Source organism: Pempheris klunzingeri, chromosome 13, assembly GCF_042242105.1.
Source record: "Pempheris klunzingeri isolate RE-2024b chromosome 13, fPemKlu1.hap1, whole genome shotgun sequence".
NCBI lineage: Eukaryota > Metazoa > Chordata > Actinopteri > Acropomatiformes > Pempheridae > Pempheris > Pempheris klunzingeri.
Window position 1 is genome coordinate 2,625,992 of NC_092024.1, and position 24,337 is coordinate 2,650,328.

Sequence of the window (24,337 nt, forward strand, 5' to 3'; positions counted from 1 at the left end):
ATCTTTAGAGGTGATAGTGAGGTGTGGGCAATGATGGCCCATGATTCTTATCGGGCTAAAAAAGAGACTTCCCTAAACTGGAGTGTGAACAGACGATGTGCAGACACCTCACCCTTATTAAGGCATCCACTGCCTCTGTTTTAATGGCGGCTCTATCAGACAAGTGGAGCTCTGTGTTTGGATAGCCTCCACAGGCATCGTTAATCTATCGTAGCAACCCATAGTCTGTAGGCTGTGTGTCTATGCATCAGGGAAAACTGCTGTTAAATTTATTCAAGCTTTGGCTTCAAGAACAGTGGAAATCTTTATGCCCCTTCCAGTGGACACATGTATACAAGGAAGTAACAATGTGAAATAATTGATTTAACTGAAAGTCTTTCTTCCTTTGACATCCAAAAGTTTAAAGACCCCTCTTTGTCATTTACCAGTTTCTGGTCATTCAGCTTTTAAAATTCACCCATTGTGTTCCATTGATGGGCAGATAACCATGTTACCTTTCCATAGAAAGTGGCCTTTAGAGTTCAGGGGAAGTGCTGTAAGAGGATTCCCCCTGGGGAGAGGAGACTGAAAGGGGACTGTCATGGTTTCATCCCTGTCGGCTCCTCCCCGGCCTGTTTCTCACACGGCCTGGTGTCCTGGCCTTATAGCCTCAGGAGCTCCAACATATGGGGGCTTGTAGAGAAAATCGTTAATAGTTAATGTCGCTGTTGTAATCTAATCGAGAGGGGACAAAGACTCTGTGTTGTAACCAATTTAATTTCATACTAGTGTATTGTTAATCCAGTGATGATCCTTCATGTGTGCAGCACTTTACCGGGGTGATGGTTTTCACCAGTAAACCAAAATCAACGGTTCTTCTCTCAGTGCCAGGAGAGGAGACCAAGTGTCACATCGTATGCCTGCCAACCTGGGCTACACCACTTTGCTTTTCATTCAAATCTAAAACGTGCATTGCAAATCTCCCAGATGATCTCATCTTAGCAGGACCTGCAAGCCATTTGGCCCTGCTCTACCCTAAGAGCATTGGCCTGGGAAGTGCCTCGCTTAAGCCAAGGGAATAAAAGCTCCAACCTGAGGTGGCACAGCTGGTGCAAGTGCAAATATGGGTCACATGCTGACTGACCCCTTGCGCTGGGATGTCAAGTGTGGCTCCTGCCCACACTCACTGGTTTATTGCGTGCCGTGATTGTGCCTCAAGGCTCGCTCTCACTGTCATGTGACTGAAGTTTTTTCAGTATATTAAAGACTCAAATGGCTACCGCACCAGGGCTCCGCTTGCTTGTATGGTGATTCAAACATGTGCAGGGAAGAAAAAGAGGAGCGAATGGCTGTGTTGGTATAGCTATCAAAGCACTGCTAATGCAGTTATGCTCAAATAACCACAGAACATGAGAGGAATGCAGTCAACTGCTGTTTTTTTTTTTTTTCCACTACCAAACCAAGCCAGCAGGTCTGTGAGTGAGCAGTCAAAACAGGTCACACATGTCCTTTGTTGCATTTGGGGCCACCAGTTGCTTTTAACGGATTTAAAAAGCTGAACTCAGTCGAGTTGATGGTCCCGCTCGCTAACCAAATACACACAAAGCTCTTTCATCCTGCCACCAGCTTACACTGTAATGGAGTGTAATGTCATTATGATTATGAAGTGATCTGTAGTTTTATGAACTGTTACCCACTTTTGGGTTTAGCAGGGCACTTAGGTGGACGCCAGATCAGAGCTTGTTCAGAACATGTTCAGACTAGTCCATATTTCCCCAGTCCTCCACAGAGACAGGCTGGATTCCTGTCCAGCTATTCACAGAGTTAAAAAAAATACCGCCCCTATAGGAAATACGGTCTTTTAGTATTAACTATAAACTAATGTGGCCCATTTATTTTGCACTCCATTCTTTTTATAGCCACATCATAATTCAATCACCGTCTTGGTGTCAAGCCGACATTGCATAGAGGCTGTTATTGTTTGTAGGTCTCCATTCTTGTGTTGGTGGTTTCACTTGCTGTGACACTCTCTTGTTGACTTGTCACATTAGAGTGCTGATAGATAAGGCAGCTGTAATGGGTCAGTGTGTGTGTGTGTGTGTGTTTTTACAGCATTGATAGTGCACTGATGAGCCCTGAGGACCGCTATCAGCATGGCTCCATTTCTCCTCTAATGGTGGGATGGATGAAAGTGTTTGTTTTAACAAGTAAACTAAAAAAAACACCTGGACGATGAAAGGGACACCCCGTGGTTTTCCATGCAGGTCTACAGCAGACAAAAGCACATTTTACTCTGTTATGGAGAAGGCTAATGCTGATAAGGGGACACAACTGTGCCAAGCTTCTGTTTTCATTTGGTTATGGTTGAAAGTCACCTAGGAAGTCCACAGGAAAATTCCACAAGCACCGAGCAGTGAAGTCATGCCTTTCTGGGGATTTTCTTTCGCCGTTCATCATCCTCTGAACTTTCCCATTTCCCATTTGAGGTTCCTACCCTTAAAAAAAAAAAGCATCTCACATGCAGATGACTTATGAGAATAAAAGTCAGCCGTGACAGATGTACTTTGCCATTTGCCATTTGAAAGCTCTCAACCTGCCGAGCAAAAAAATCATCTATGCTTTTGCCAGAGGCTGCGAGTGTCAGAAAGTTTCAGACAAAACAATTTGGCTCTCTTGATCTCAATTCTATAGGTTACACAAAGAATGTGGGGTTTGGATTTGTTTAAGCAGGGAGTGGTGGCTCCGCTTTGAGAAAATTCAGGGCCTGAATAGACAGTCGTGAGAGATTCTGTGGATCCGTCCTTTTGTTTCCGCTGGTGCAGTCACCTGGGAAAAGCCTCTCACCTGCCCTTCGTGTCTGTTTGTACGCAGCAGTCTTTCCACTCAACAGCACATTTATCATTTACAGGAACACGACTGTCCCTTTCTTAATCTGTCACGGTTCTGAGGGAGACCCACAGCAGGTGCCGGCAACAGGACAAACAAGCCTCACCTGGAAATGGGCGGAGTGTGTTTATCTGGTGGGAGAGATTAGTGCGAGTGTGTGTGTGTGTCCACGCGGAATCCATCATTGGCTTAGAGCCATTAAAACTAAATGAAAGGACACATCTTTAAACGATAAAGCCAGAGAGTCAGTAGACGGCACAACATGCTCTGTGTGAATGTGTATCTGAACGGCTTCGTCATCGGTGCTGTGTCCTGGCCTGCGGGTGACACACTGTCGCTCACTGCTACCTTTCATTGAAGATGACTCACCCACTCCCACCCTCCCTCTCGTAGCAGGGAGAACGGGATCAGCTGCCTCCAGCCTGTAGGCTGCCGTGAGATGTCTTACATTGCATAATTCATTCATTCGTGTTTGTTACACTCACTCGTCACGAAGAGAAATGAGTCATTGAGAATTTTCAGGGCAAAGCTAATGTCTAGTTGCTTTGTGTTTTGAATGGAGTGTACGCGTCTTTTTGTAACTGCGTGTGCTGTTTTGATTGGTCCGCAACAGAGAGGATAGACGGGCTAATGATGCTCTCAATCGTTTTGACCCCCGTGTCCTCCTCCCCTGACCTGGACACAAGCCAGCTGTAAATCATCGGATTGTGGTCACACTCTCCTCTCTCTTCTCCCTCTCCCTCTCTCCCCTCCAGACTCCTCCATGTTCCCCAAACCTCCATTCTCCCCAACGCCTTCCCACTTCCCCTGTCACTATAGTAACCTTAATTTTATTTACAGCTCCAGCCAGTGATTTAGCTCTTTGTTGGCAGCCATTGCAACCGTGGGGGTGACCAGCAGCAGCGCTTTCTGCTGCCACAGCAAAGTGCTCCTGCTGGGTTCAGCCGGGGTAGAAAGCAGCCAGCAAGCTCAGATTTGCGTGTGGACTGGCCAGGCTGAGGAGCGGACCTCCACTGTGCCAGGGTCAGAGATAGACCCACTGTCGGTTTTGATCGAGTAAATCCTTGCTTGGCTTGGCACTGGAATCTTTCCTTCTACTTTTTCAGCCAGGCTTTTTAACAAGATTTCAGGGGGATTTACCCTCTGGGAGCTTTATGGCAATTAGCAGGTTCTTATCCAAAGATGCTTATGGGGATCCACATTAGGAACGAGCCAGTACTACACTCAACCATATGAGCCACAGGGGCAGTATGAAGCTATCTGCAGTTTAATTAACGGCTTGTTTCTGTCTGTCACATCTTTCTGTTTCATAAAAGCCTAATAAAATCATTATCCAACATAATCGCACAATAACACAAGGTTTTGCCATTCAAGAAAATATATCCACATGCAGTGTAAGTCTGACTGCTAGCACACTTTTCCCATGGCAAACTAAATGAGTGGGGCACATTTCCTCCTCCAAGCCTTGTTCATCTTTATTGTGGTTTCCATAGGCAGCTATTACGTTGCTGGTAAATTGCTCTGTAATCAGTACGCAGGGCCACCCTGGTCCTACCCCATACATGTGATGGGATAAAAGCACTAAACTGAGTTCGCTGTGTTTTGTTCCTGACCTGTTTTCGTCTCGGTGGCTATGGCTTTGAACCCAGGGCTAAGTTTGAAGGGGGGGGATGTCACCTCTTAAAAGCGGTAATTTTCTTTTTTGTCTTTCCTTGTCTTTTCCTGTCTCTGCCTTTTTGTTCCCCCGCCTTTCTTCCTCTTCCCCTCCATCTCTGTCGCTTTGCAAGAAAGGACAGTCTTTAATTATAGTTTTGTCTTTTGGGAAATGATCTATACGTCGCAGCAAAGTGAGTGTCCTGTTGACACACACACACACACACACAGAGCACAGTCTGCTGTACAACATCCCATCTTCAGCAGTGACTCTTCGGCCACACAGGCGTGGTGCTTTCGTTAATGTTTTCTCACACTTGTGATTAAGCTTGATATAGTGGACATTCCCAAATTCCAAAAGTTCCAGTCACTATTGTATCGTGCTCTTTCAAGACACAAAGGCTGTGCCTATCTTGGGATACTTATCAACATGCGGAACCACAACAGCATGAACAGTTGAGGGGGTCAGGAAAGACGTAGGATCGTGGTGGGTGGAGAAGCAGGAACAGGACTAAGAGGAGGAGGGGTGGTTTGAAACATTTTTGAAGTCTTAGTTGCTTTCTTTAGTGGGTGTTTATGTGAGTGGTAACAAGCTGCAGCGTGGCCGGGCGGCCCACTGGCTGGAGACTGACGGGTGTTTATGCTGTCCTGAGAGGTTATTGCTCCAACCCCTGCTCCTGTCCCTGTCACACACACACACACACACACAAGCACCGGCTCCACTTACCTGCACACACTGTTCCTGACTCTGGCTCATATCCTTTTGCAGGAAGAACAGGCTGTTTACTCGCAGCTTTTAAAAACGGCCCCTTAATATTGCTGTGCTGTCCTTGAATTAATCTGTTTGTCACCAATTATAAGTACTCGAGTCGCAACTACATGGAGATTTACAGCTGACATTGTGATATTACATAACAGGAGGAGCACAGGTGTAATTATGTCCTTAATTAGCCCTGCATTACAGTAAGCTGTTCATGTCCAGGACCCTGTTAGTTTGCATGCTGGTTCATTGGCATGGCCTGAGTTAACCACCGTAATGGAACAGAGCCAGTATTAAAGGAATGGTCAGTTTAGTGTAGTGCAAAGCCTTTTATTACCAATTGACAGAGCCAGAGCAGTTTCCCCGGTTTAAGTGCTAGGTTAAGCTATAGCCTTATTTTTAATAGACAGATATGAGAGTGGCACCAAACTTCTCATCTAGCTCTCCCAGAAAGCGAACGAGTATCTCCCAAAATGAATGAATACATTCAAGTCATTAATTCCACCTCACTGTGCTTTCCATACGACGACAAGCTAAAATGTCTGCCTTGAAAAGGTCTGAGAATAAAAAGGTGGACATGTTCATACAGCTCAGTAGCATGGATGTTAGCCAGGTTTCCCACTAAAACAGTAAAACTCCGTGTTATTGACATGTACAAATGTGTGTTTTACTCAATCTAGCTGAGAATCCTTACTATTATGTGAATGTGTGTGTGCAAGGATCTGAAACTAACAGATACTGGCCACATGGTTGGTGTTAAGAAACTGTATGTGAAAGAATGTTTCAGGTGCAAACTCAGTGACCCAGACAACCAGTTTTTCAGTTTTTTCCCCCCCACACCCTTAGCTTAAGCAATAACTGTTTTGGTAGCTGCAGGTTTGCAAAGACACTCACTCATGTGCCTGCAGCAGTTTGCTTTATGTCTCTGTCTAGTAGCTCTCTCTCAATATATTTAGTTTTTCCTCTCTCATCTGATCTGCATGTGACCAGAAGTCATCATGTATCAAGTCATGCTACAGCCAAAATGCCTCTCATAGCCTCCTTCACTCTGACCTGCAACGCCTCCAAACCCCATCTCTCACCTCGCAACCAGTCAATACTAACCGAGCCGCCCACCCCGTGAACCTCAAACTTGGAAATCTGACGAGGTGACGGGGGTTGTGTGTTGCCAGAGGTGAGGATTAACCAAGCCCAGGGGCTGGCACTCATAGCTGCTGATGTGCTTCAACGACGACAGCCCCGTGAACTTTGACACCCCCCCTCCTCCTCCTCCGTCATCAGTCATCATCCATCACCCTGTAAGAGACAGAGCTGCTTTTGTCTGCCTGTGGACAGACTAGCCTCAGCTGCTTGTTCTCACTTAGGAAGCCCACTAGGGACATGTCACTGCCATTTTGTAGTTGTCTGTGTTAAAGATTAGGCTACATGAAGTAAAACACTCTTTGTTAGCTGAAGGAAGCGACGATAAGATTAAAACCTGGGTCGCATAGGGTCATAGCCAGTTAAGCTGTCAGAGAGCGATAGAACTGGGGGTAAACTAGCCTGTAAGTTCTCCAAGATTTGCCCAAAGCTATCAGTGCAGGTTCAGTTGTTGCAGGAATATCTTGGGTAGATATTAAGGCCATTATCTCAAAACATGACACAATAACGCAGACCTTTGCCGTACTGTCAGTTTTTTAGGAGTGAGGTGTCCCTTAGAAAGCTATGACATTCTTTAGTGTTCTTAGATGAGGACACAACATGCCCGATGGAGAGATGTAGAGCACCATTGTGTAACTAGGCCCAGTTCCCATTGGAGGAGCCAGCCCAGTGTGTGTGTACAGGCTTTGTTATCCAGTGAAGTCATGCATTAGAGGATAGCTTAGCAGTCGCCGAGAGGAGCTTTTTTTATTTCTTTCTAATTACAGCACGGCCTGGACCGGCAAGAGACCATTGTGCCCGGGTGCTGTGAATTCCCACAATGAGGCTGCTCAGTGGAGAACAATGAGTCAAATTCCTGGCCTTTCCCTGCAGATTCAGAGGCCGGGCTGACAAATAAAGACAGCAGAGTTACAGTGGCTTTGCTATTCTACGCCCAGTAGCTTTCCCACTGGCCCCCTCAGTGGGGATATTGGTTTTTGTTTGTTTGTGCGTGTTTGTGTGTGTGTTACAGGGTGGCTCTAGCTCCCACTGGGAGCACAGGGAGGGGTTGAAAGGCGGGGGAAGTGAAGAGGAGGGAGCTTGTTTCCTCCTTTCTGAAGGAGGTTAAAGACTGTTCGCTCCTTTTTTTTTTTTTTTGGTGTAATCAGACCCCTGAGAACGAAAGGTTGGCAACTAAAAGCTGCAGTGAACGCATTGTTGGTCACAATTGGTCAACATTTTTGTCTGAGGATGGCGCTGAAACCTGTTTGCTAGCCTAATGAATTTTTCATCACCCAAACAAAAGGGGTTCTGATCTCTCATGTACGAACTTGGCCACATTTGACACTGTCTGCTGTTTTTGTGCTTCTGTGAGGATGGGAGATGCTGAGATGATTACAGGAATAGACCAGCCATTTGCAAGCGGAAGGGCTCTGGTGTTTACATTTCCAAAAATGTGTGCTTACACAGCCTTTAAGTAGGCTGCAGAGCTCCAAGGCCTCCAACGGGGCCTGGGTCCACTTGTTGCATCCAGCCGGGAGTATCTGGGGTTCTTGCTTTCCCAGCTGTCCAGAAATTTGCGGTTGTACGAGTATGCATCTATACACTGAAACTGTTGCGTTGATAACCTGTTCTACACGTAATCACTGTTTACTGAATGGGAGACGGTGGGTGGTAAGACAGACCTCACAGTGAACAGCAGGTGTCATACTGGGACACACACAGAGGCATTTACCGATCATCTCCGATTCTGTGCTTGTTTATTTGTCACAGACTATGACAGATTTCTTCTTCCTCACGCAAGGAAGGTCTTTTTAACCATGTGTGAATGATGGCACTATAATCATTTTTCTAATGTACTCAGAGTTGGTTTATTTCACCAGGCTTTCATGTGTAGTATGTAATATCATTTGTCATTTCAGTCTCTTTTGAATCCTTTCAGTCAACTTGTAATCATAATGAAATTTGGGGGGCAATGAAGGCAATGAAGATTGCATTTGAAGAAGGTGTGCTTGTGTGTGTGTGTGTGTGTGTGTGTGTGTGTGTGTGTGTGTGCGTCTGCTACACTGTCACACCCAGTCACTCTGGTTCGAAGACATTTGCCAAGTGGTTCACAGAGGCCATAAAACTCCAAAGCGTTTCATCCTGGGCAGGCTTTTGAAAAGCATTCACACAGCCCTCCCATGTGCCTCCCCCTGCGCTCAGTTCACAATAACGTGACACTCTATCTCCTTTACTGGTTGCTCTTGCTTTAATGGAAATTGATAGTCTCACACACATACACACACACCCCAGCAGCCATTGATTGAGGCCCAATAAATGTTTTATGGGCCTCACTGTAAGCAGACTCTTATTCAGAAGGTGTCAGTTTTTGAGTCCAGAGGGAGACATCCCTGTGGTACTTTTCCTTTTGGGGCCCTTGAATTCAGTGGGAGAATAACACATTTGCACTGTTGTGCACATTTACCCAATTTCTTAATCACTTGTACCGTTTTCGTGGTAGTTCTCCCTCTCTGATGCACGGAAACACACTTACAATTGTTCAAATTCAAAGCTAATGCAGATCAGTCTGGACCCTAGAGTGACCTGGAATTTCTAAGCTGTCTAAAGTGTGACTTCTAGGACTGGGGGGGCACTTCACTTCATGAATGAATGAATGAATGAAAGTGGAAACAGCCTAGAGAAGAGGACAGGCCCTTCATTCATCAATTAGCGGATGCAGATTCATTCCTCCCACCATTTCCATTTCTTTGCAGAATGTTTTCCCATATCTGTTCTTTCTGGATAATATTGTTAGACTTTAGAATAACAGAGCTAAAACACACACAACCGCACACAATGTAAGCCTCAGTCTTATTGTCAGCTGAACCACAAGCTTCCCTTGTGCCCCTTTTTCTTCTGGTTGGTGAGCAGAGTGGCACCATTCCACAGGAAATGCCTTTTTACGCAGCAGGAAGGAGAAACTTTGCCCCTCTCTGGATTCAAGTCTTTGTTTTCATCTGATGGCATTTAGTGACTGGCCCAGTGTTTGTGTTTGGCTTGTGTTGGGTGCAGGGCAGCGCTCAGTCCCTTTAAGTCCTGCTATGTGAAGTGGATCCCCTTGCAGACTGCTGGCCAGTCAGGGGTTAAGCTTTCTAAAATTCTCTGAAGCCTTGCCGTGGAATTAGCATGCCACGGAATGAGAAAAATCTAATGAGCCTAACTGGACTTGACTCGTGTGAAGGCTAATGGTTAACAAGTCATGATGGAATTTCCCTTTGATTCAGTGGGGATGACTTGAGCTCTCACAGATATTTTCTCAAGGATTGAAAACACTTTCTAAGTGAACTTTGATGCCATAATGGAATTTTAATGGCCTTGAAGGCAGTCGTCTGCAGGTAGGGAGAGCCCAAGGGCTACACAATGCAGTATATCCTGATGTGTAGGACGATTGTGATGAGGATTTCTATAATAAACACATTTCAAAGGGATGCAATCAAGGAAGTAATCCAGCTCTTCATCTGTGTTAGCACGGTACTTGAGTCTGCTCATCCTGTGCAATATTCAGTTAAACAAAAAAGTGCACCAGAATTTATCAGACAACAACTTAGTATTCCAAGTTAGCTGAAAAACTTCAGTGTAGACCAGGTGTGCCCAACCTTTTTGGAACCAGAATCTGCTTTTACACATGCCAGTCTGCTGAGATCTACCAGTTCAAGTATGTATGTGTATGTAGTATTTGCACTGTGTTTGTTGTTGCCATACTTGGCAGGTTAAGCTGATCCTGATTCTCAGAAAGGAACAAAAAAAAAGGAGCTGAGTCTGAATGGTGTGTCTGCAGCTGCAGGTGTGCAGAGCTCCAGAGAGCTCGAAGTCACTCTGCGCTCAGCTGACACGCTGGAGAAGATACATGTTGACAGGCCGGTTGTCGGAGGGAGTGAGGGGTCCAGAACAGCAGTCGGGCTGTGGGGTTATCAGCAAGTGAACAGTGCAACAATGCATGAAAATGAAGGATCACGCCAATAATAAGGGCAGTTGTACTGGTCATAGTGGGACAGAAAGGCTGAGTGGACTGTTGGGCGTGTGTGTGTGTCCATGCTTCCCAGTGTGTAAAAGGAACAAGTCATTTTGTTTATGTAGCCTAATAATACTTGTTGCTCCATAGTTTTTTATTTATCTTATTTTGTTTAATTTTTAAAGTTTTGTCTCTCCTCTGGTTAATTCTACTGAGGCTACTCTGAGGATGTTTAGAATTGGTTATCAGCTGTATGCACAGGCTGCAAAGTGCCGTCTATAGAAACTGAATTCATGGTTGGTTTAGATACAATGGTTTGTTCTACTTGTGTTGTTGCATTTGCATTTAATTCACTTTATTTTGCAGCCTGTGTTTGACCTAACCTTGAATGCCTACTTATTTCCCCTCAAATTGTGTCTTGAGATATTATTTTTCTATCGTATTAGATATTCATGAGTAATTTAGCAACAAAGTTCAATAAAAATCTTTACACTAAGATATTATTTCTGAAGAGTTTAACTCAAAAACTCAGTGACAAAACAACCCACCTCACAATATAAGGTTTGTGCTTTATTGTTCTTACTATGTATGTAGATACATGCAATATAATCTTGTTTGGTCAGAAGTTCACTAATATGATACTGCTACAGCACTACTACTACTACTACTACACACACACACACACACACACACACACACACACACACTTCTGTCCCTGCAACACATGTCCAGAGTTAGTGTCACAGAGGCATGAAGATATGAGGTGCCATTCACAAAAATGGCTCAGTGACCACAGAACACACCCAGAGATTCTTCACTGACAACTATGTGCCCCACATTTTATATGGAGGCAGCTATCTGCTGTTAAGTTACACGCTCATGAGAAAAAAAAGTCGTGACGTGAATGTCAAACTGAAAATAGATCTGCCAAATCCTGTCTCGCACTGAAGAATATAATTTAAGTGTGTGTGCAGGATGGGTAGAGAGAGTTGAGTTTGTCTTTCAGCTGACAGGTCTCTTAGGGAAGCAGGGCACGGGGCCATGTATCTGCAGCTGCCCCCTATCTGTGCACTCTTTGATGGGGAGAAAGATGGCGTTTTTCTTCTACACCCACAGCTAGACACACACACACACACACACACACACACACACACACACACTTATCTTTGTATAGTCGTAAAGATGCTCATTGACATAATGCATTCCCGAGCTACTTACTCTAACCTTAACCATCACGACTAAAAGCCTAAACCTAACCTGAACCTAATTCTAATCTTAACCTTAAAACCAAGTCTTAGCCCTCAAATAGCCCTGTGAGAAAAAGGCAAATAGTCCTCACAATGTAGGATTGTCCTCACAACGATGGTTTAAAACCAAAATTTGTTCTCACAACTATACAAAGACATGCGCACACACAACAAAGGCTTGTCCTTCACTGTGCTGTCTTAACAGTACTCCAGATGAAGATCCATTGCGTGCACAGGGAGGGCATGTTGGTGAGTTTGTTTATGGCAATGTGCGCTGTAGAGCTCCTGCTGTATGAGAGGAGCCTGTCGCAGTACACACTATATTCACGTCAGCTACATCCTTGTATGTTCGTTTACCAGAACAGTTGGTGGTGTAACCGTCCACCTCATTTGTTTTCGGTGACTCAAATAGTAGTGAGGGGATGCCCCTGACACTGGGGCGTTTATTGAAACGCCCACACCCACGTCCACACACTCACAAATATAGCTGTCCATTGTTTAACCAGCACAACAGACTCAGAGGTCTCGACCGTTACTCTGTTTATAGTGTGTTTATCTAGCAAAGATAGCAGTCACACCTGTTCCTTATCTGCACTGTTCACACTCACACATCCTAGCAGCACACATGCTAATCAAAGTGACAAATACGGTTGTTCATCTGAAGTTGGCAAAATGAGATGACAAATTGAGTTTTCATCCATGCAAATGACAGTTGAACTGAAACTTTCGAGAGTAACAGACTGATCTGTGTTTTCAATGTTTGTCTAATGAGTCCCTGTATTTGCCTTTGTCATCTTGTGCTCCCAGGTTTGGATGACAGCCTGCAGCAGTATGTGAGCAACTTTGAGCGGGAGAAGATCAGTGGGGAGCAGCTCCTTAAGATCACACATCAAGACCTGGAGGAGCTCGGCGTGGCCAGGATTGGACACCAGGAACTGGTGCTGGAGGCTGTCGATCTTCTCTGTGCTCTGGTCAGTAGATCTCTGCTGTGAGGCTGTTGAATGTGTCCAAATGCAGTAGCAGGGACATTGCAGGTGAACGCGCCATTGTGGGACGAGACTGTTTCTTCAGGAAGGATTTGAGGTTTCTGGTTCGGCAGCTAAAGGAACCAGCAATGCGGAAAGGCTCATCATTTCCCCCACAGCTCAGCGGGGTGTGGAGGCACCACGACGCATGAAGCATTGGGCAGTAGCTATGTCACTCAGAAGAGTAGAGTTCAGGTCCGAAAGGTTCGATTTGACAGTTTGAAGCCGTGACAGGTCAATCTGTTTGATAGAAAAGACCACAGCTCTCTTTCCACTCTGCCTTCCATGGAAAGTCTCCTTCACGCACAAAATATGTACATACTCAGGCTGTCTTTGTATTTTAGTCCCTGTTCTCTTAAGCAAACAGGACAGAAACGTTATGCAGGTCATTCTTACAGCTGCAGCCATCTACTCACCTGAGCCATCGCTCTTTGTTCATTATAGATACCCCGTTTGGCTCTTATTAGACACTCAGTGAGTGAACCAGCTGACCCCCCTGTCCATCATCGCAGCTCCAAGAAGAACTGCCAACAAAAATGTCTCTGCCTTCCACTAGTGAGCATGAAAAGAGAAATAAAACGTTCAGGAGAACTCAAAGAGAACTCAAAGAGAACCAGGTTTTCAAGCAGATGGGTTCGATTTTGAGTTTTATCACTTCCTGTGTCATAAAAGTTCCAGATTGTGGTCCCAGTGTTTTGATCAGTGTCAGCATTTCTGTCTTTATGCTCTCTTAAAATGCTTTACACTAACCGTTTGGGACATAATTATATTTACCCTGAAGAAACACAGAAGTCCAATCTTCTCTCTCCTACACGAGGCTGCATTTTGCATTGATGCTGAACTGAAATCTGGAGGTCAGATGGGTTCGGTTCAATGCTTTTTATGGCTCAAAAAGGTGGGTTTTGTTTCAGTGATCTCCCGCCTCAGCACACCGAAGCTATGGATGGGTATCTAGCATCCCACGTGAAGCAGGCACATGCTTCGTTTTGTTTACATAATGTCAGAACAGTTTATATAGTGACTGCGCAAAAATACACATTCAACAAACATAGTGCACATTTACTGTGAGTAAAACAAGAACAGTTAACACATGTGATTTAGTGTATGGCCAGAACACACCTCATCGCTTAGCTTGCATTTGATTATCATTTCGTGGCTCCTTTGTGTTGGGGGTCACATATATTGAGCTAGTATGATATACAATCAACAGACCAGACTGTGCAGGTTTAACTGGGACATGGACATTAAGATTTGATTCATTCCCTCAGACCTAACTCTATACACTGCCAGTTTTTCTGATTCTTAAAGATTAGCACCCTGCCCTGTACCTGCTAACAGAATCTCCTCTACCTGTAACACTGTGGAAGAGGACACCTGGAAGCACTTGGCACATGTATGGTTGCCTTTTCTGCTTTGATAGATTTACTCATCATAGAATTTGTACCATATGGTACTCAGATATTTTGTTCACCTCTAGAGCCTTGACATCAGCACAGTGAAATATTCCTCTCAAGCTGCTTCATAAATTTGGCCTCAAAGTGCTTCCTTTTTTTTTTTTTTTTTTTAAATAAACCCCTTTCTTTGCATGTGAACTTCAGTCTCCCTTCAAAACATGCTGTTAGTTTGAAATGCTGTCTGTGTGTGTTTGTATGTGCTGTATAGTCTTATGCAATTTGGTGAGGCTTCACTGTGGCAATTTAGGCCAAAAAGGCTTGACTCTCAGCAACCGTTGACCTCTGACTGAATCAGTCCAGCTAAATGCTTTTTGTCCGTTAGGGGTTTCCTTATTAAGAATGAGGCCTTGGCCTTCCACAGGCCCCATGGGAGGAAGTGAGGCCCCCCGATTTAATTAGCTTTAACTGAGTCAAGGTCACTGCTACTGACAGGAACACAGGCCACCAGCACCCAAAACCCCCACACGCTCTCACACTCTCCCCCCTCTCTTCTCTTTGTTTACTGTTCGGTCAGACACTTCCTGCTGATGCAGTCATATTCATCTTTGCGACACTTTGCTTATTAGGCTTTGCTCTTGAATTTTAAACATTTAAGCATGTGCGCGCATAATAAAGATTTCGCCTTATCGTGGTACCGTTCACATTCAGGGACCTAAGCCTTCCCATTAGCAGTTTCAAGTCTAAACCATGATGACTGATGGCCCAACATACAGCCCAACAGCCCTGAAGGAAACATTCGTACTCATGCTTCTCTCCCCCCCAAAAGCTATCAAGAGCAAACGGCCGTCTAGGGACAAAGAGAGAACATTTCAATTAATTTTACTGGACTTCTCTGAGCCTTGATGTCTTCTGCAGAGTCGGTGTTGAAACCCAACACGTTTTTATTTATTTCCCGACCTCAGTGACCAGAATCACGTGATATTCACACACACACACACACACAAGCTTTCTCCAGCAGCCATTGAACATATAGTATATGAGAGATCACTGGGCCTCATCACAAGCTGCTGGAAATGTATTTTGCCGTTGCCTCGGGGTAATCTGTCCCATGGTATAGTATAACACTTAACCTTAAGTGCCACATTACACCAACACACACACTCTCTCTCACTCTCTCATTTGCCTACGGGCATTTGTATCTTTCTTTTATAGTCAAGTCAGATCCCTGTAATGCCTGTGGCGAGGGCAGGAAGCCCTGTGTTGTGATAGCCGTTCTCCATTTCTCCTGAGGACACTTATACCAATATGTAGTCCCTTCAAAGAGCCCCAACTAGAGCCGAGACAAAAAACTGCCATCTTGATTCTAGATTAACTCAGTATCTGCGTAAAAGGCACTGAAATAACGTACATTTGGCTTGAATTGCTGTTATGAGAATGAAAAATTGGACTGGGACCGCAGATTTTGCTCAGACGTGGTTTCTAGCTCAGCTGGCAGTGTGGGACAAAAGCTCGCCGGACATCTGTGGGCCAGTTAGAGCTGCTGTGACTGTGTGATTAGCCTGCTAATGAAAAAGCCAGGAGAGACGTTTGATCTGGAAAATGCTCCCACTGCCTTTGTGCTACAGTTCCACTTTCACTGTGTGAGTGACTGACTGAGAGACCAAACCATCAAATGATTTCTTTGCTTTTTTTTCCGTATATTTCCCCAGAGTGTGTTTGTTTATCTTTTATGATGTTCCAACAATCTATTTCATGTCAAGTGAGTAAGGCTGCCTACAGCTACCGTTTGACTAGTTTAGTTCTTCCAGTGATTCCTTGGGGACTGACACGAGTGAAATGATTTCTATGTTTTTTTTTGTGCCCATGTTGGAGAGAGGCAGTGGAATAAAAGTAGCCTCTAATCACTTGCAGATCTCTTTTGTTGTTTCCCAAACACGTGCTGTTTTACTCCTCGCAAAGCACATTTAGCTCCTGGCACATCACACATGGAGCAGCACTGCTGGCAGCGATGCAACACCATGTAAGCTGATATTTACCAGGACAGGAGCCAGGCTACCCTCTCTCCACTTACCGTTAACCAACAAATTATTCCAAACCAATTCATTCAATCAAAACATCGCAAAGACTTTAAGCTCTTTAAAATATTTGACAAGTGGTCATGCTCAGTCTCAGACACACACTCTACCTGTCAAGAAACAAATGTGCATGTGGTTGCAGCTGAGTACCCCGTAGTTTAGTTCATAGCTTGACTGCACTGTACTTAGTGACCCTTGAAAAGCTCAGGGTGCAATTGTTTTGTGCATGTGAATAACCTATCAATTAGAGGAATGCAAAAGCAGGAACAAACCCAGGCTCAAGAATGCAAACTTTGCTCCGCTTGATAGGAATCAGGTGATGGCACGCGCACACACCCTCCCTCCATGCTCCGGGCCAAACCCAGAGACAAAAGGGGAAATTTCACTAAAATCAAATGTGTCAAAGAAATTACTGCAGCCCCTTATTATTCAGGAAACAACATGTTTTCTGGGGAATAAAAGACTATTGTACCAAAGTAGTTCCGTACCTCCCAGGTCAGGATGCTGGATGATTTGATCTTAAGTTTGATTGACATTATATAATTATATACCTCATTCCTGCTTCAATCATTAGTGTGTGCTTTTCCCATTTTTGTTTGACCTTGTTTAATCTGCTCATTAATTTACCCTCTCAGAACTATGGCGTAGAGACAGACAACTTGAAGAATCTGGTTATGAGGATGAGAGCTGCCACCAACAGTCTACACATGGCCACGTCTGACCGGCGGAAAAGCCCCGCATACGATGGCAGCACCTCACGCAAGCCACCCAACGACTTCCTTACCTCTGTGGTGGAGCTGATCGGTGCTGCAAAGAGCCTCCTGGCTTGGCTCGACAGGTAATGACATTTTTACAACCCCCGCCGACCTGTGCACTCTGAATCAGATCAGATATGAGAAGGACTCTATATAAGACCACTGCTTCGACAAGATGCACATGCACATGTAGAGAAGCTTAAAATTGTATTGGTTCTCTTAGCAGGTAGATGACGGCAGTCACCTTTGGCACAAAGGACATTTTAAAAAAGTTAGCAGTAGCACATATTCTTGCTGCCGGCTATGTTAACAGTGTAGAGTCCCCACTGCCCTCTTGGTGACCCGCTCCAAAACACATTACACCATAAAAGCAGGTTAAGCAGGTTGCCAGGATTAAGTGTTAGCTGGCTAAAATTATGCTTTTTGAGGTGACGTCATGATAGAAATGGGAGTTGTGACGCTGAGATGAAAGCAGCGTAACAGTCTTGAAAAGTGCTGTGCTAAATGTTAATTACTACATCTGTGAAGTTCACTTTTTATTAAGAAATGTACAAAACGTCATTGTGTGTCAGTTATTTATGGGTTCATAAGTACATGTTTTAGATGGAGTCAAGGACAAAAAGAGACAGAAAAGGGGAGAAAACAGCACCAGAACAGTGACATTCTTGAGTTACAACCAAGTCTGTTTTTGGCCAGTCACCCAAACACAGTAATCAGAGCAAGGTTCACTGAGTCTATTATGAAGAATAGTGTTGGTAGCTTATAGCTGTCTCCACATCAGTATATCACTGTAGACATTCGCTCCCGGGGCAGTTTATCGGCTACACCTATACAATCTAATGCAATCCAGTACAGCTCTGCCACATATTCTTTCTCTTATATTCTTTCTGTAACGTAGTGCGGTTCAATACCATTGCAGTAATAAAGTTAAATTAGTACCTGTCTGACAGTGTCAATCAAAACTGAACATTGTTCTTTTTTGTAAAGCTATATTACATATTTAGAGTGTCTGTTACCAGTCAGCCAAAGTGCAGAACACGTAACTACATGGTGGCACCTGTTGCTGGTTCGACACCAGCTGGCAGCCTTGTGCCCCTCTCTCTGTTGTCTTCACTGTAGCTATCAAATAAAGTCAAACACCAAAGCATAATATTAAAAAGATAATATGAAACGTTGTTGTCATATGCTTCTGTTTCAAAATGATGCGGTCATGCAGTTTGAGTGAGTAAAACAAATCTCAGTACAACTCTGCAGTCCATCCCTGGTTCCTAATGTTCTCCCTTTCCTCCTTTGTCTGCTTGCAGGACGCCTCTTACAGGGATCAGTGACTTCACAGCCACCAAGAACAAGATCATTCAGTTGTGCCTGGAGCTCACAACCACAGTTCAACAGGTCTGCACGCTAGTTAGCTCAATAGCGCACGTGTAGCTAGCCTCTGGGAAACATACACACACACACACACACACACACACAATAGCTTTTCCCACTGAGCACATACCAGCCCGGGGGCACAGACATGCAGGATGAAGTGTAGACGAAGAGAGTTGTTGGAAATGTGGCCTGGCAGCCATGACATAAGCCTGAAGCCAAGTCTGAGCGCAGTATTACAAATGCTGATGTTGTCTTAGGATCTTTTCCTCCTCGTACAGGCTAATGAGGAGACCCCCTTAGTGCGGGGGACGTTTAATGGTAAACATTGCTTTTGTGTTTCCAGTTTCATAAAACCCACTGGCACACAAAGATGGCTGCCAACATTCCCCAGGCTGCCGTACTCCCTCGGCCATGTGGTTCCTGTTTTTGCTTCTCCGAGATGCTCACAGCGGGAGACCAAACTGTCTGAAAGTGCTTCCTGTGTGTAGGTTTAATACAGGGATGAGGAGGTGGTCCATCTGACTGCCAGATAGATGGTTAAAACAGAGCATCAGGACACAGCCTCTACAGTTCACAACTTTCTGCGGAGAATTGCTCTAGCATTGCATCATGATGCAATTGGATGGCTGCTTCTGTCCGTTTCATACAATGAGTAGTGGTTGGTCATACATGCGTGTTAAACAAAGGCAGCTGGCGAGTGGCCTCTTCTTCAGTAAAGCCATTAGCCTGCATGTACAATTTGTTCTCCCTGAAGGGTTCGACTCAACCGAAGCCCTGCAAGCAACTCATTTTACACAGCCAGTGAAAGTGGCTGCAGAGGCTGCAGGTGTCACTTTTAGAGGGTTATTGCATCAAAATAAATTCCTTTCCCAGAGTGCCCATTTCCTCGCCAGAGTGTGGGATTTCAGCGCCTCCAGTGATTTACTGTGGGTGTCTCGGTCATGGTCATCCAGGAGAAGTGGGGGTATACATTCCCACACTGCCTTGTGAAGTGGAGAGGTTATGGTGTAAAATAAACTCCTGATAGGTGCTGAAAGAGTCTTGTAAGACTGGAGCGATTAGTTTTTCCTCGAACGTCTCGAGCAGAGTTGCAGTTTGGCCCTGTGTTAGTTGCAACAGCTAGCCATGGATGCAACTGCTTGTTCCCAACTCTTTACACACAGAGTTTGAAGACTCTCTTCCTTTCTCAGTTCTTTAGAACATTCAGACTCCCTTTGGTTTCTGCAGGCAGGAGCATGAGCCACTGGTTGGTAAAATGGGTTGCACAGTGAACTGCCCCAGTGATTATTTTTGTGATGGGGGAGGACAGCGTGAGGTTTGCCCAGCTCGTTCATGAACTTCAGCCAAGAATTAGGGCTTTTCAGATCACACAATTTATGTGTTCTGCCTGAATGAAGCCTGTGTGTACACACACAATGGGACACGGCCATAAAATTGTGAACGCATCGCGCATCTTGGCTGACCTGTCAGCATGGAGGTCATTTTGTTTCAGAGGACGCATTTTTCATCAATCCCCTGTGCCTTTTATCTGTGCAGTGTATTCCTCTCTGTTTTCAGCAGATTCCACTATGCAAGCCAAACACTAAATTATAAATATATATGTATAAATACATATGTTAATACGTTATCAATAACAGGAGGCCAGGTCTAAAGTTTTGCAGTCCGTGCACCGTATTTCACTGCAGTGTGAAGGCAGCTACAGTCCAGCTTTGTGCATTGTGCCAGCACTGCTCTCTCTCTCGGCCACTTCATTGTTCGGCCATGCAAATCCGCTCTGGTGGCAGATCAAAGGCCCAGAGAGCAGTACACAGAGTCATCTGATCCACACCGGCTGTGGGATCAAGTCCATAACGTGAGGGATCAGTACACCCAGGGAATTGTCCCTCAGCCTCTCTCAGCGCTTAGTTCTGATCTGGCTCCTGTCTACCAGAGGGACTTTGGTTTTGACAAAGATATGGGATTAATTTGGATATCACGAGCAGATCTTGGAGGGATTATCTGTGATATAGTATTCACTTGATTAGATGGTACTGTGAAACAAGAGAACGGTTCCATAAATGTTAAAGCTTGGTGGGAGATGTGCCAAGCCATCCATGTCTGCTGCATGTAATGATACTGTTTTGTTTCACGACCTCTAAACATCGAAATATGTATTTGTATTTTTAGTTCATCCCTCTTGGCTCAGTCAACAATGTAGTCATCCAAACACGGGCCAGTCTCTGAGAGAAATATGCAGTCCCATGTTTACATAAGAATAGCCAAATTCTTTCTGAAACCACCGTATGTTCTTGGCCGACTTTAGAAAATATATTGTATGGAAACATGTCTTTGGGACCAATATATGTCAAATGAAACCTCTTATGATCGTTTCTTTTTTAACTTAACTTGTTTATAGTGGCTTTTCATTTTCCCCCCTAGTAAGGGAAAACGTGACAAAGTCACATGTGTGTGACTTAACCAAAAAAAGTATAGTCCTTCAAACAGGCACTGAAGCCCAGATTGAAAATAATATTTAGGGAGCAATGGATGTGTTCTGCTTTGATGTGAAACTACGCTCACGGCCACAGACAGTCATGCAAATCTTGTCAATACAAACAGACCAGCAGTATGACAGGCCAAGCTCAGCGGAATGTGTAAGCTACGGAAATATGGAAAAATATTTCCATAGCTTGCACCCCCCCACTGTGCTGTCTGCACAATGGATTTACAAAGAGCAACAGAGCTGGCTTTGTACATGGCACATGCCTATGCATGTCACTAATACTGTGAGAGCCACAACACCATATTCCCTTTATTTTGCACTGACAAAAGCTTGTGGGTTGGAAATAAGAGACTCATTGAAGTAGATTCCCCGTGTGCTCTCTAGTTTTGACAGAAGCGTTTCACCTGTGTTTTGATGGATGGCTTCCCGTGGGGTATTCCTAGCAGAGAGTCAAATCCATAAACAGGCAGGGCCCCCTTACACATATTGTGACCCCCCCCTCCCCCTCCCCCTGTCTAACCAGAGGCCCTTTCAGCACTACCAACACAGTTGTCAGGGTAGGCTGTTGCCTCAGCTGTGTCCAGTCCAGCTGCAGTCTATGAGTGCTGTGTTGGGACACTTGGAGGAGACAGTGGTCAGTCTCCCAGCTGACTTTGCAGATTTTGTTGTTGGTTCCTTCCCCCAGACGACCAAGATCACAGCTACTTGGTCTAATTTTGCCTCCAGAAACCCCCGCCTCCACGAGCCCACCCACTTCCAATGGTGGAAAGCAGCGATGCATCTGAATGTTTGCAGAAAACCTAAGCACTATTCGGAGAGCTTTTCCCCACCACGCCATCCGTACATTGTTACTATATGAGTGTTGGTGTGGTATTTACGTTCCAGTATAGTTTACTGAACCACACGGGGCATTATGCAATTATAGCCTCCCCAGAATTTAGTCAGAGAGGTAATTTGAGTCTTAAAGCTGTTTATTTGTGGCTGTTCTCCATTTTTCTCAGTTCTATATCTGGAATGCTGATTATATCGTATTTACCCAACCCCTATGTTTTTTCTCTCTCTAAGCCATTGAATAAGTTCTTCCTCTTCCCTGTTGTTTACTGCTCACAAGCCTAATCTGTCATCACTGTCCTCTTTGTCGCAGGACTGCAGTGTTTACGAGATGGAAGAGAAGATCCTGGAAGTTGTAAGTATACTCCATCTCTTCTCTCTTTCCCTTAATGTAAACTAAATGAGAGCCCGAAGTCCCTCTATAGGGAGGAAAGCTCTGGCTGATCGTTTGGGTGAAATGTCTTTTTACACAGAGATTGTGTGACACGCTCTCAGCTGCATGGTCGATTTTCTGAGTGAATAGAGCAGAAGGGTCTATACGGTCGCCAGCAGAGGAGGCGGTCCTAATACGCCCAGGCCATCAATCAGTGTTTCCTGTAGCTGACACTCTCCAGGCCCCTTGGCCTAAGACTGGGCGTCCCCTTGCATTCTGTCTCTCTCTCAGTCCACATTAGAGCTGAGTTCTGAGTTCTGAGTTCCTTTGTTTCATCCAATTTTGCTTTGTCCTGCTGTGGTCTTTGTCCTCATCTTTTGTCACCTTCTTTTGCTTATTCTGCTGGAGCTGTATTTTAATTTCCTTTGTCACTCTCATTTCTATACGTCCTTTTTTCTCCACAAGTTGAACTCTACATCAATTCAAAACAAAAATGAGATATCACAGAAAAAAAACCTCAAATGATGACAAATGACAGTTTTTATCCTGAAGCAAGCAATAGGCGAAGCAGAAAGATGGCTGGTGGACACAGACCTGATTTCAGTGTTGTGTGAGCAGTGGTACATCCAGTTAATAGCACACCTTTTCCTTTTTAACCATTAAGCCTTGCACACAGGGTGGAAGACAGGTAGCCAATGAAGGATAAGGTGCTTGTGTCACAAGTATCGGCATAAGCTGACCTGTTCTAACCTGTCAACCACTGGCTATCGAAGGAGCAACACCACAATACTTACCACAGTTTACACACATTCTAATAAGCTTTTCGTATTATTCATTGCTGCATGTTGTTTGCCTTTTCCTCTGCAGTCTAAGATCTTGAACAGCATCTGTGATCAGACCGTGAGAACCACCTCTGACCCCCTGATGAGCCAGTCGGCCTGCTTGGAGGAAGTCCAGCTGACCAATATCAAACCCGGAGAGGGTCTGGTAAGGAATGCTGGGAGATTTGTGCAGGCCAGGAATGCATGCAATGTGTGTCAAATTGTGACCTCCTCCATTTCTGTCATTCCCACTGGGAATATTATATTTTCACCAAAACCACAAATGAGGTTTGCTTTATTTTTTTGCCCCAGGGGATGTACATCAAGTCTACCTATGATGGGTTACATGTCATCACGGGAACCACAGAGCATGTAAGTATGACAAAACACTGACCACAAGAAGACACTCAGCTCCTCTCTGTGCTGGAGGGTTTTTTCACCATTGAAAATACAGTGAGAGAAACTGGTTGTAGTTCACAACGCAGCATTTGGCCAGTTGCATCATATGTCTTTTATGTAATTTATAATATGCCTTTTTACATTTTGTATGGCCAACCAACTTTGAAATTCTTTTACTACATCAGTTTTCTCTCTTAAGAACAAGCATCTGATTCTGTAGAAAAAACATCGTGCTCTCCTCCTCCTCATCTTCCTCTTCATTCTCCTCCTCCTCTACTGAGGGAACACTGAGGTATCAGAGAGAGTAAAGAGAATTGTTTCTGAACTCCAATAGCCAATAAATATCACAAACAGCCTCCATAAAAACAAGCCCTACCTTTCCCCACAGCGTGACAACCTGTCAGTGACTAATACACCAGCGTCACCGCCACGGTCGGATCCTCACGCCTCCGGTCCTTAATTGTGAATCAGGACCTCATCATCACAATAGCAACTAGTTAATCCTGTTTAATGTCTGTGTGACATGAAAAACAATTCAACTGATATTAATACACACAGACGGTGTCTGTGTTTTCTCACGATTTGAACTTTGAGTGTCTGTTCACCAGATATTTGCCTTTTGGATAGAGACGCACACATGCAGATACAGGTGAAATCAGGCAGGAATGACCGTAAAGCAGCTCCAGTTTCAGCAAGGTTTTGTGAATAATGGGTTGTGTATTAGCAAGTGTCAGTGTTTATCAGCTTTGATCTTTACTTGGTTTGTCCTTCAGTCACCAGCAGACCTGACCAGGAAGATCCATGCTGGTGATGAGGTGATCCAGGTTAACCAGCAGACAGTGGCAAGAACCTTTTTTTGACTCCAAATATCTACATATTAGATCATACACATTTTGAGTAGACACATTAATGGAGCGTTTGTGTGTTTGTGTTTGCTCTCATCCTGTCAACCAGGTGGGCTGGCAGCTGAAAAACCTGGTCATCAAACTAAGGGAAGACCCCAAAGGTGTGGTTCTACTCCTGAAGAAGAGGCCCACAGGCACAACAGGTTTTACACCTGCCCCACTGAAGAACATGCGCTGGAAGCCCCCAGTGCCACAGGTACATGCACCCACGCTTCATCCTGTCATTACGGAAGATCAACAAAAGCCTGTGTGTGTAGTCACTGTCAAC

General features: G+C 44.7%; 1 protein-coding gene across 1 annotated transcript in view; it reads left to right on the forward strand.

Moving 5' to 3' along the window:
• LOC139211704 (connector enhancer of kinase suppressor of ras 3-like) overlaps window positions 1-24,337 on the forward strand; it is a 45,436-nt gene that overhangs the window by 3,519 nt on the left and 17,580 nt on the right. The window contains exons 2-9 of the mRNA XM_070842033.1: window positions 12,446-12,609; window positions 16,768-16,970; window positions 18,192-18,279; window positions 21,885-21,926; window positions 22,812-22,931; window positions 23,078-23,137; window positions 23,938-24,006; window positions 24,119-24,265. Of these exons, the coding sequence (XP_070698134.1) occupies window positions 12,446-12,609; window positions 16,768-16,970; window positions 18,192-18,279; window positions 21,885-21,926; window positions 22,812-22,931; window positions 23,078-23,137; window positions 23,938-24,006; window positions 24,119-24,265 (893 nt within the window). The remainder of the gene's footprint in view (window positions 1-12,445; window positions 12,610-16,767; window positions 16,971-18,191; window positions 18,280-21,884; window positions 21,927-22,811; window positions 22,932-23,077; window positions 23,138-23,937; window positions 24,007-24,118; window positions 24,266-24,337) is intronic.